Source organism: Halichoeres trimaculatus, unplaced genomic scaffold (genome assembly GCF_033239565.1).
Source record: "Halichoeres trimaculatus isolate MK-OKI-2021-1 unplaced genomic scaffold, fHalTri1.1 fHalTri1_scaffold_23, whole genome shotgun sequence".
Taxonomy (NCBI): domain Eukaryota; kingdom Metazoa; phylum Chordata; class Actinopteri; order Labriformes; family Labridae; genus Halichoeres; species Halichoeres trimaculatus.
The window spans coordinates 23,490,468-23,503,032 of NW_027437201.1; the positions used below are offsets into that span (position 1 = coordinate 23,490,468).

The 12,565-nt window shown below is 42.2% G+C and overlaps 1 protein-coding gene across 2 annotated transcripts; it reads left to right on the forward strand.

Annotated features, from left to right (window-relative positions):
* Positions 1–3,163: 3,163 nt before the first annotated feature.
* Positions 3,164–12,528, forward strand: dpysl4 (dihydropyrimidinase like 4). Of its 2 annotated transcripts, XM_074663510.1 has the most exons (15): positions 3,164–3,300; positions 4,396–4,484; positions 4,577–4,761; positions 6,151–6,315; positions 6,424–6,485; positions 6,570–6,650; positions 6,853–6,921; positions 7,011–7,131; positions 8,276–8,432; positions 8,523–8,664; positions 8,858–8,942; positions 9,035–9,120; positions 9,214–9,393; positions 9,762–9,927; positions 10,017–12,528. In XM_074663510.1, the coding sequence occupies exons 1-15, from the start codon at positions 3,262–3,264 to the stop codon at positions 10,106–10,108; spliced, it is 1,719 nt and encodes a 572-aa protein (XP_074519611.1). In that variant the 5' UTR covers positions 3,164–3,261; the 3' UTR covers positions 10,109–12,528. The 2 variants fall into 2 exon arrangements, with proteins under 2 accessions (XP_074519611.1, XP_074519610.1); XM_074663509.1 differs by having other exon boundaries at positions 6,424–6,650.
* Positions 12,529–12,565: the final 37 nt, after the last annotated feature.

Below are 12,565 nucleotides of genomic sequence, written 5' to 3' on the forward strand. Positions count from 1 at the left end.
CCTGGTTCAAAAAATGTCTCCTGTCTGAATCACTAATTTTACTACCGGCTCCCACTGTACGGGGTGAATTTTTTTCTAACTCGGCCGTTCAGAGGATATTAAGATTGCGAGCTCCCCCAATAAGAAGCACAGCTGAGGGTCACGTGACGGTCGGCGCCCTATGGGCCTTTTTCAAACCGCCCCCTACACACTCCCCCTCCATCACGGAGTGCACTCAGTGATGGACTCACACTTGCAGCTGAATGAAGTTCACCTCATCAGGGTGTAGGGTATAAATACAGCTTTGGGACAGAAACTTCACTCGATCTCAGGCGGAAACAGATAAACAAAGAAAAAAAAGAAAATATAACATAGAAAATACAAAAGAAACTTACTCTCACGCTTCTTTGGCTGCATTTGTTATTTTATTGAAGATTTTTTCATGATTCATTCTCGCTTTAATAAATTATTTTGTTTTTTGTAAATATTAAACGTTCAAATAAACACGAACTGTCAAAACAAATGCAAGGCAGACCTTAATGAATAACACGCACATCTAAAGTTGTGAACATCTGCATGACAATCATGAAATATTTGTGTTAGTTTTACAGTGTTTGTGCAGGCATATGCATGGAACTTACATTTGTCTGTTGCTTCCTCAATGGCTGACACCGGACACAATTTAGCGCTGCACGTGTTCAGCGAGTCGGCATCGGTGCAGACTCGCTCGTGGAGGGTTTTATAGCCCACTACCCCTCCCCGCGAATCGGTTTGGGATGGCCCTTAATGTGGCGGACACTCCGCGAGAACGCGCAAACGGAGGGGTAGCTGGTAGGGAGAGTGTGTAGGGGGCAGTTTGAAAAAGGCCCTATGGCTGTAGGCGAAGCCTTTGCCACTACCAATATGGCCGCTTTAGCCGATCTGCTTCATTTTCCGTTTCAGAAACAGACGGGTGACATCGGCCAGAATACGTCCATGTTTTATAGTCTATGGTATGAACCCACTATCACCAGCTCCATGTCTGAGCCCACCACCATCAGCAACTCTATGTCTGAGCCCACCACCATCACCAGCTCCATGTCTGAGCCCACCACCATCAGCAACTCTCTGTCTGAGCCCACCACCATCAGCAACTCTCTGTCTGAGCCCACCACCATCAGCAACTCTCTGTCTGAGCCCACCACCATCAGCAACTCTATGTCTGAGCCTACTGCAATTAGCTCACAGTCTGAGCACATCACCATTAGCTCTGTGTACATTGTTTTTCACTTTTTACATAAATCTGAGATCAAATAGTTTGTAAACTGGACAGCACGAAGCTTTCACACTTATCTTTTTTTCCTTGAAGCTGACAGAGTTGGCATTGTGCAGAATTATGACAAACATTTGAGGTGTCTGATCCCAGGTACAGCGGGGTCAAAGGTCACAGCGTGGGCTGGAGTCTACAGGTTCCTCAGCATCTAGATAATAAATACAGGCACTATTCAAAACATGAGGGATACATGCTGACATCACTGTACAGTCTCTGACCTTGTGTGTGTGTGTGTGTGTGTGTGTGTGTGTGTGTGTGTGTGTGTGTGTTGGTAAGTCCAGTGACTTAAATGAAAAGCGACAGGCAGAGAAATTTAGTTCAGTTGTCTCTGCTTCAGAGCTGCAGTAATGAGCACTGACCTGTGTGTGTGTGTGTGTGTGTGTGTGTGTGTGTGTGTGTGTGTGTGTGTGTGTGTGTGTGTGTGTGTGTGTGTGTGTGTGTGGACTGCTGCTGTGAATGTCTTTGTGTTTCTTTGACCTGAACATTTCTGTCACGTGATCATTTGAACCCACAGTTTTTCATCGTCTTCCTGGTGAAACCTGCTGTCTGAGCTCCCAGCATGCACTCTGCTCCTCGTACCTTTGGTCTCTACAGTAGTATGGGAGGTGGGGTGATTAGTAATAAAGCTCATCTTCTTTGGAAACATCTTTAGTCCTCCTCCTCCTCCTCTCTCTGCTCCACCCTCTCCTCTTCCTCTCCTCTTCCTCTGTCTGATCAGCTCCTTTCTGTCTGACTTTGAGGTCACAGCCCTCCCCTCCTCCTCGGCCTCTTTTCCTCCTCTTCTTCCTCCTCTTCTTCCTCGCCCTGCCTGCTCTTGGATCAGAGTATCCATGATGTCTGAAAGGGGGAGTTCTCAGAGCGATGACTGCTGTTCACTCCTCTCACGTCTTGGCTCTGACTCTCCTCGCCCTCGGATGAAGTATGGCGGGATGTTCTGCAACGTTGAAGGAGCGTTCGAGAACAAAACTCTGAACTTTGAGTCCTTCAGTCCACGGTCGCAGCGACGGCGAGCAGCTCAAACCCAGGGCGATGGCCATGATGGAGGAGCAGCAGGGGGCAGAGGAGGCGGCCGGGCAGCGGTGTTTCCCTCTGGACATTCCAGAGAAAACTACGGCAAGAGAGAGGTGACTTTGATTTATTCTTTATCCTGTTTAAAAATAACTCTGCGTTTCTTTAACAACACTTTTTGACTTATCCCCAAAAGTTTGACAGATAAAAGAGGAAAAGAGCTTCATTTGAAATCTATTATACTGATACAATATTGAAAATTGTTTTTATTCATTAATTTTAAATCTGAATTACAACAAAGCAAAATAAAAGTAAAGCACGTTATATTTTTTTAGATTGTCAAATATTAGTTATTTGGTTTCATTCCTGAGCAGAAAACTGCTTTAGTGTTTTATTTTATTATTTTTGATAAAGGAAAAAGGTTTTGAGGGGAAGGAGAGGTACTAAACCGACCAATCAGAAAGCAGAATCAGGATTTAAATCTGAGTGACAACTCCTGATAGATGCTAAAGGGGACTCAGGCTGTTTCTGGGTCAGGGGGCGTGGCCTGTTTCCTCAGCAGGTGATGACAGTCTTCAAATTTTAAATTTATTTTATTTGTTTAACCATTTATTGTAAGAACTATTCTAGACTTGGGTTAGTGATTTAAGATCGTTGTGTCTGTATAAAAATATTAATTTTATAGTTTGATAAAAAATAAAAGTTCAAAATGGACTCCAACAATAAAACCTGTGTAAAGCATAAAGACAAAAATGTGCACTAATTGAACTTCCGGTAGCATGTGTGAATACCTCCTACCTCCTAAACTTAAAAACATAACCTTTAGAAATCAGAAGCTTTTATTTTGAAGCTCCGCGGCGGAAGTCGTCTGCTTGTGTAATGTGTGTTTGACCTGGGCAGTGACGGAATAACAAAAGAAGAGCGTGTGTGTGTGTGTGTGTGAAACAAACGGATCCTTCAGGATGTCTTTCCAGAACAAGAAGAACAGCACGAGACCCGCGGTAGGTCCAACCCGAGCCGAACCGGGCCGAGCCGGGCAGGGCGGGCCTAACGGGATGGGTTAGCAGCATCAGTGGGAGGATGTCGGCCCGGCGAGGCGGATGCTGCAGCTCCGCATGTCAATCACCGAGAGCCGGTGTTTTACCGGGGCTGAGCCGGGCCGGGTCCTCAGCCGCTGCAGGCTCCTGCAGGCTGTCATCCTGACCCACACTACCCGATTCTGGTCCATTGTGGTCCGGTTCGGACCACCTTGGCCCGTCCTGTCCGATCTCCCTGGCTCTGCTCGCTTCTCTCCGTTTTAATGAGTGTAGCTGGTGGATGATTAGTAATGAATAAAATGATAAACGAATGTAAATTTCCGCCTTTCTGTTCCAAAATAAGACAAAGAAAATGTTTCTCTTGTCAAAGAGATCACCAAAAAACACCGAAACGTGTGAGCAGCAGAGCTGGGTGTAGGAGAGATTTTAAAAAATGAATCTACATTTAATAAATGTTCATTTAATGCTTCAAGTTAAAATGACAGAGGCGATGCAAAGAAGTCTTTGTAGAAATCAAATACTCAAAATAAAACCTGTGTAATAAAAATAGTAAAAATAAATAAATAAATAAATAAATAAATAAATAAATAAATAAATAAAATAAAAAACCTGCAGGGAAAGATTGTGATCTGGAAGTTTGGAGATTTTTAAAGAAAACCAAGAAACCTTAAATCATCTTATTATGAACACTACTGTTGTTTTTTATAATGTGATTATTATTGTTGTCAATATTATCGATGTTATCATTGTTATTTTGTTGTGCTCCTCAAAGCCGTTGTAATAAAAATTGTGACTTTAGTATAATCTGAAATGTTTTTCTTGCATTGTAAGAATGAATTTATTTAATCCGTACTCTCTTTTTCATCTTAACTTTTTTTTGATGTGTTGAAATTATTTAAATGTTTCTACAGGGATTTTTTTTTTCCAGGAAGTTGCTCACTCTGTCCTTCAGAACAAGCCTCTGAAATCCTCTGAATATTCATAATTGAAGTATTTAACTCATTGAGAAAATTTCTAAAGAAGTCCTTTTTACCCAGCATCCTCTCTGTCCGTTTCTAGGGCGACCGTCTCCTCATCAAAGGAGGAAAGGTTGTCAACGATGACCAGTCGTTCTACGCTGACGTCTACGTGGAGGACGGGACCATCAAGTAAATATACAAATTTTAGTGAAGGTCACAAAGATGGCTCTCTTTACCTTCTCTCTGACATCATCACACTTCCTGTCATGTGACTGGATCAGACAGATTGGGGAGAACCTCATTGTTCCAGCTGGAGTTAAGACGGTGGACGCGTATGGTCAGCTGGTCATCCCTGGAGGAGTGGACGCCAACACCAACCTGCTCACTCCGCAAAAAGGCCTGAACCCTTCCGACGACTTCTACAGTGGGAGCCGCGCTGCGCTGTCCGGAGGAACCACCACTATCAGTCAGTTTACTACCCACAATCACCAGATTACTGACCACAATCTCCAGATTACTACCCACAATCACCAGATTACTGACCAAAAACATCAGATTACTGACCACAATCACCAGATCACTGATCACTATCATCAGATTACTGACCACAGTTTCCAGATTACTGACCACAAACACCAAATTACTGACCACCATCAGTCAGATAACTGACCATAATCATCAGATTACTGACCACAAAAATCAGATTACTGACCACAAACACCAAATTACTGACCACCATCAGTCAGATTACTGACCATAATCATCAGATTACTGACCACAAAAATCAGAGTGCTGACCAAAATCTCCAGAATACTGACCACAAAAATCAGATTACTGACCACAAACACCAAATTACTGACCACCATCAGTCAGATTACTGACCATAATCATCAGATTACTGACCACAAACATTAAATTACTGACCACAATCTTCAGATAACTGACATCAGATTACTGACCACAATCATCAGATTACTGACCACAACATCAAATTACTGACCACCATCAGTCAGATTACTGACCATAATCATCAGTTTACTGACCAAAAAAATCAGATTTTTGACCAAAATCTCCAGATTACTGACCACAAAAATCAGATTACTGACCACAAACACCAAATTACTGACCACCATCAGTCAGATTACTGACCATAATCATCAGATTACTGACCACAAACATCAGATTACTACCCACAGTCTCCAGATTATTGACCACAAACATTAGATTACTGACCACAATCTGCACATTACTGACCACAAACATCAGATTACCAACCACAATCCCCAGAATACTGACCACAATCATCAAATTACTGACCTCAGTCTACAGATTACTGACCACAAACATCAGATTACTGACCACAATCATCAGATTACTGACCACAAACATCAGATTACTGACCACAAACATCAGATTACTGACCACAAACATCGGATTACTGACCACAATCATCAAATAACTGACCACAATCATAAAAAAACTCAGTTTATCATAGTATATGGATTTTTATAATTTATCTCCACATCAGTTTGATTATTCTGATTATCATTTAGATTACTTTTCATCTCTGATATTCATCACTCAGAATATTGTTGAAAAAAAATCAGATCAGATTAGAATGAATTATTTCTCTGAGTAGATGACTACTAGCGACATGCAGATTACAGAGGACTCTGATTAAGGTCATAACTCACAGTCAGATTATTATCTATAATCAATTATCAGGTATTTATTTAAACAAAAGCACTTTTAGTGAAAAATAATCAATAATAATTTTTGTGATAATGTTTCACTGAGATTATAATCCACCAGATTATTATTGATAACCTGATTATTGGTCTGTGGCTGTGTTCAGTTGACCATGTGCTCGTGGAGCCTGGGACTAGTTTACTGTCTGCGTTCGATCAGTGGAAGGAGACAGCAGAGCAGAGGGCGTGCTGCGACTTCTCTCTTCACCTGGACATCACGCGATGGCACGACGGCCTGTACGAGGAGCTGGAGACGCTGGTCAAAGATAAAGGTGAGAGGACTGATAATCCATTAACGACAGAGACTGAACAAAGCCTTTTCAGACCGATTAGCTTGGCAGGAGACGACCTCTGTGTTACCTGTAGCTCTTGTGTTTCAGGTGTGAACTCGTTCCTGTTCTTCATGGCTTACAAAGACAGGTATCAGAGCTCGGACTCTCAGGTAAACAGCCGTCTAAAGGTGCAGGAGAGGTTTTACTTTGTTTCACATCAGTTTTTCATCTGCATCGTATTCTCATGGTTTCAGCTCTATGAGGCGTTCGGGGTCCTCCGGGATCTTGGAGCCATCGCACAGGTTCACGCTGAAAATGGTGACATCATCGATGAGGTAATGAAGTCTACTCATTATTATAATTATCATTGTTATTGTTATTTCATTTATCCAGTTAAATTATCAAAACTTTTATTATTATAAACTGGTTTTGACTGGTTTGTTCCTGTTGATACAGTTTTCACATGTTCACACTGGTTCATATTGTTTAACACTTGTTTTTAAGGGTCATTACTTGTTTTTCTTGGGGTTCTTTCAGGAACAGAAAAAACTTCTTTGTCTTGGCATCACAGGACCTGAGGGACATGTTTTGTCCCACCCTGAGGAGGTAAGTGCACCTGTGACACACCTGTACTGAAATCCATCTCACCTGTGACACACCTGTGACTCTGTTGTGTTGCTGTGTGCTTGTTCCAGGTGGAGACAGAGGCCGTGTATCGAGCCATCACGATTGCCAAACAGGCCAACTGTCCGCTCTATGTTACCAAGGTGATGAGCAAATCTGCTGCTGATGTCATCGCTAAAGCCAGGAAGAGAGGTGACATCATTTTCCATCCCTCCTGCAATAATCCATCTGGATTATCAAGTGTCAGATTGAAGCTGATCTGTTTTTCTCACATTCATTGGACGAACCAACAGAGTCCTAGGGTTGACTTTTGAGCCTGGCCCAAAACTCGATCACTGTCAGTAATAAGATAATTTTAATGAAGATGACTGAGAGACAGCTCTGAGAAATACACGAGTCCCACTTTAGTTTCACTTTAAACAACATTTCTGCTCATCATACCAACATGATCTGGACAGAGTCCATGACGAACCTATCAGTATCAGGGAATCTAAGGGTGTATTCAGACCTGGACTGTTTGGTCCACTTTAAACGGACCAGGGTTCGTTTTCCACGCTGGTGCGGACTTTTCATGCAGGTGTGAATAGACACAAACAAACCCTGGTGCGGACCAAACAACCGGACCCAGACCCACTTTTTGAGGAGGTCTCGGTCCGCTTCCAAACGAACTCTGGTGCAGTTCGTGGTCCTCCAGTGCAGGTCTGAATACAAACCAAGGTCCATCCGAACTAACTACAGAACACATGCGCCTTTTGGGCCTATAGAGCCACCGTAACCTAACCGTCTTTGGTTCATACCTGATTCCTCCGTCTTCTGTTTAGCCACGCTGTTGCTAGCATGTTGTGGGTCAGGACACGCAGAGCATAGCGCCTCCTTGCTGCGATCATTGGTCTTCCTGTTCCTACATTGTAAACGGTGTTGTTAAGCTGCTTTGAAGGAGCTGCTCTTGAAACTGAAAATGATTTAGCAGCTCTAATAAGAGCACAAACACACATGTTTACCTCCATTTCCAGGTCTGTACTCTGTGTGCCGCCCTTTGTCAGTGCTGTCCAATGAGAGCACTGATCCTCACACACCTGGATGTGTTTACAGAATATAGTCCACTTGCAAAAAGTACAATCTGAATATGAACCGCACCAAACGAAAAAAATAAAGTCTGCTTTTGGTCTGGACCAAACAAGTGGACCAAAGGACTTTTCTGGTCTGAATACAGCCTTAGACATAGGCTCAGTGATGGTCCTTCTTAGTGAGACAGTCCATCGAGAGCCCTTCTTTGGTGCTCTTCATGAGCCAAACAAACAACCATGTCGAAATAAACATGGGTATTTGTTTCCAGGTATGGTGGTGTACGGGGAACCAATCACAGCAAGCCTGGCCACAGACGGCTCTCATTATTGGTCCAAAGACTGGGCAACAGCTGCTGCATTCGTAATGAGCCCACCTCTGAACCCTGACCCATCCACTCCACAGTACCTGACTTCCCTCCTAGCATGGTACGTTTGACTCCGCCCATCTGTCAATACAGCCCTTGAGGCTTTCATGTGAAGTAGATCAACCTATAAATTTGAGTTGTGTTTCTCCAGTGGAGACCTTCAGGTGACATCCAGTGCTCAGGCGAGCTTCTCCACAGCCCAGAAAGCCGTTGGTAAAGACGACTTCACTCTGATCCCGGAGGGGACCAATGGGATTGAGGAGAGGATGTCCGTGGTGTGGGACAGAGCTGTGGTAAGATCAGCACAAGATAAAAATGCGGACATTCAAAGTGTTCCTCTCAGATAAAGCTTCTGTCAGATTGATGGATTGATTAATCACTTGATTGGCTGGCAATCTGACTGATTGATTGATCAAACTCTCAGATCCAGACTTTAACCAATGAGAGCTCCCATATTTCTTGACTTGTTTTTATTTGTCTCTACAGTCCACAGGAAAGATGGATGAGAACGAGTTTGTTGCAGTAACGAGTACCAACGCCGCAAAGCTCTTCAACATTTACCCTCGTAAAGGTACGACCGTCTGGATGAAGGGTAACCTTCCACCTGTAGGTGGAACTGTCGTCCTGAAGTTTGTCAACAATGTTTCATCTTCTGTTGTTCAGGGAGAATTGCTGTAGGATCCGACGCTGACATTGTCATTTGGAATCCAAAAGAGACACAAACTGTTTCTGCCAAGACCCACAACCTGGTAAGAACTCATTGTTCGTCATGATCAGTGTCCATTCATCCTTCATCATGAACTGATCCTCCTCCTCCTCCTCACACACCTGTCTGTGTGCAGACTGTAGAGGTCAACATCTTGGAGGGTTTGGAGTTTCGGGGCACGGCATCGATGGTGATCAGCGGAGGTCGAGTTGTTCTGGAGGATGGAAAACTTAATGTCTCCGAAGGTTTTGGACGCTTCATCCCTAGGAAGGCTTTTCCAGACGCGGTCTACAAGAGGATCCGGGCCCGCAGCAAGGTAACCAACCACCAGGTTAACCATCGGACACACGTCCTCACCGACTGGTTCACCAGAATTTTTTGGTTGATGGCTCAACTAGGGCTGACCTACTCGTAAACCTTGTAACCTCTTCACCACCTCTTTACTTTCTTGTTGCCTAACCATCTGACAGAGATCAGGTGTTTAGAGTCAGTAGACAGATTAGGGAGTCTGTTTTGTGTTTATCAAGATCACCTACAGTTGAACTGACAGATTAACCAAGTGTTGAAAGGTGAAGTATCAAACCCTTTGACCAAGATCTCTCTAGTTTGGTCTATTTGAACTGAAAGTTGGTCTGCATGAACTGGTTGATGAAACTTCATCGTTAGTTTCTGTTTCTTCTTCAGATGGCTGAAGCTCGGGGCGTTCCAAGAGGAAACTACGACGGCCCAGTTCATGATGTCATCAGTATGACAAAGTCGGTCCCACCCACTCCAACCACTCGGGGGCCCCCCTGTCCCAAAACCTTGACTGGTCCCCGAAACCTGCATCAGTCTGGGTTCACCTTAGCAGGTACATAAGCAGAACAAACACGCACATGAAAAGCTTGGTACAAACATGTGATGAAGACATTTAATCTTTTTTTCCTTCTTTGTTTTCAGGAGCTCAGATTGACGACCATATACCTCGCCGCTCTACTCAGAGGATTGTGGCACCACCTGGTGGAAGATCTAATATCACATCCTTGTCGTAGAGAAGAATCGAGCTGTTTCTTTCAGTTTCACAGCAACAGATGTCGATCTTTCGAGAATTCTTACTAAGTGATGAGTCAACCTGTTAATTTAGCTCACACTTCCAAACTTTGTGGCTTTGACATCAGAGTTCAACTGAATTACTTCATGTAGTTTACAGTTTTACAACAATCTGACCTGTAGAAGGTTAAGTAAGTAAATTATGAATCAACCCTAAACCAACCCTGCTGCTGATAAAAATCAAACGTAAGAGTTTTGGTGGGAAACCCCACACATAGTACTGGCTCATTTGACGTAAGTCTAAACAGTAATTAAATAAACTTCAATAATAATAATTCTTCAACTACTTCTGAATTCTGTAAACTAAAAAAATACAAGACAACCAACTCTGCAAATGCTGCCGTACTGAAAAACCACTACGAAGAGACTACTACGAACACTACTACAACTATAAGACTACAACTACAACAACGTAACGACTGCAACTACAAGTGACACAACTGAAAGACTACAACTACAACACCATAACAACTGAAACTACAACTAAATGTAACTAAGAGACTACAACTACTTCCTTTCCTTAACATAACTTCATCTCATCTGTCTTTGATCTGAAGCTCTGTTCACTTTGTCTGTCAGAGCTCTCTGAACACTCTCTAAACACTTTAGTATTTCAAGTAGTAAACTACTACTGCAGTTCATGGAGTGGTTTAAAGGAAGTACGTCTTGTGTACTTTTCATTTTTAGTGATTATGCTTTGTAAACGAACTCATGAGAGCTGATCTCACTCATACTAACATGACATTTCTATCTATTTCCTGGATAATCTCTTCCTGGTTAGTATTCCTCCTCTGTAAGTGTCAGTCTGAACCACCATCATCATGCATCAACATATCACCCTATTATAGTCATAATATTAATAATGATATTTAGGAACATCAGCCTGTGGTGTAGTAACGTGTTCAGTCCTGATCAGTGTTGGTATTGATCTGATTTAGTCCAGACTGGCTGAGCGAGACTGCAGGTTTGGTCAGGACCAGCTCAGAGTCTTAACGTGTTGATTCAGTATTGATGTAACTTTATTTATTGATTCAGAATGAAAAAAATGGACGATCACCATTTGATCTTTGTGGACCTTTAAATATCAAGACGGTACAAATGGTGCTTATAAATCCAGATGAAGCCTGCAAGTAGCAATCCCTTCAGAAGCATGTCCCCTGTAGCCGTAGAGACAGGAGCTGATGGCGCTGGCCCCTCCCCTTTGTGCCATGTGACCTTTAGGGAAGGGATTTTTTTACAGTGTATTTGATTCATAAAGGTTCATTTGATACCATGATCATTTTGTAATTTTTATAGTTTTTGTAACCTAGCAGAGTTAGCATCAGTGAGGTTAGTGCTAAGCTACAGTTCAGTTCTCAGGATCCACAGGCAGCCATGTTGGCACCAACATATCCTGACGTCTGACGACACTGAGATGAAACAGAACGGACAAGAATGATTTTCAGTCAGAGGTATACAACTCTAACAGGAGAGATTGGTTTGGAGTTAGCTTTAGCCAATACAGAGAAACAGCAGATTAAGGGTTAAAGAGAAGGAGACTTAAGCCCCATTTCCACCGAGTTGTTTAGTTCGGTTCATCTCGGCATGGTACGCATTTTGTGTTTCCACTGACTTCCACTATCCCCTTAAAAACCAATAAAAAAAAAAACGAATTCAAAATTAAAATAAAATACAAATAAATAAATTAAAAATAAATTGAAAATTAAAATAAATTAAAAATATAACTAAATAAATTAAAGATTAAAAAAATAAATTAAAAATTAAATTAAATTAAAAATATAAATGAATAAATTAAAGATAAAAATAAATTAAAAATACAAATGAATAAATTAAAAATGAAAATAAAAAAATAAAAATAGTTGAAAAATAAATGCCTGAGGACATGTTTGTTTTTTCTGAAAACACTGATTAATGAAGTCTCCATGATATATTTATTGAGTAAACATGACAGTTTTTACTTCAAATAAGACAAAAACACTATTACTCACCGCCTACCACAAGGGGGCACGGTAGGCTTTAGAAACGCAAACAGGATCACTGATCCAAACCGTACTGATCCAAACCGGACTGCTTGGTGGAAACGGGGCTTCTTTGACTGACAGGTGGGTGTGATAGCTGTTAGCCAGGTAGCTAGGCTCTGTCAGAGCGCGGGTCCTGCAGGCTGGATTGTCTCTGTAGCTATCATTGTTTCCGTCCTCAGATGCACTGGAGCCAGCATGGGGGAAATAAATTGTTTTTATACCCAAAATGCTTTGCAGACTGTGTACTAGGGATTTCCATGGCGACAGTGCAACTGTTGTTTTTCCCGTGGTGAATGTCAATCTTGTGATGAAAGCTGCATGAATAAACTGTGTGAAGAAAAAACACCGGAGTGAGAAGTCTGCTCATTTAGCATCTCT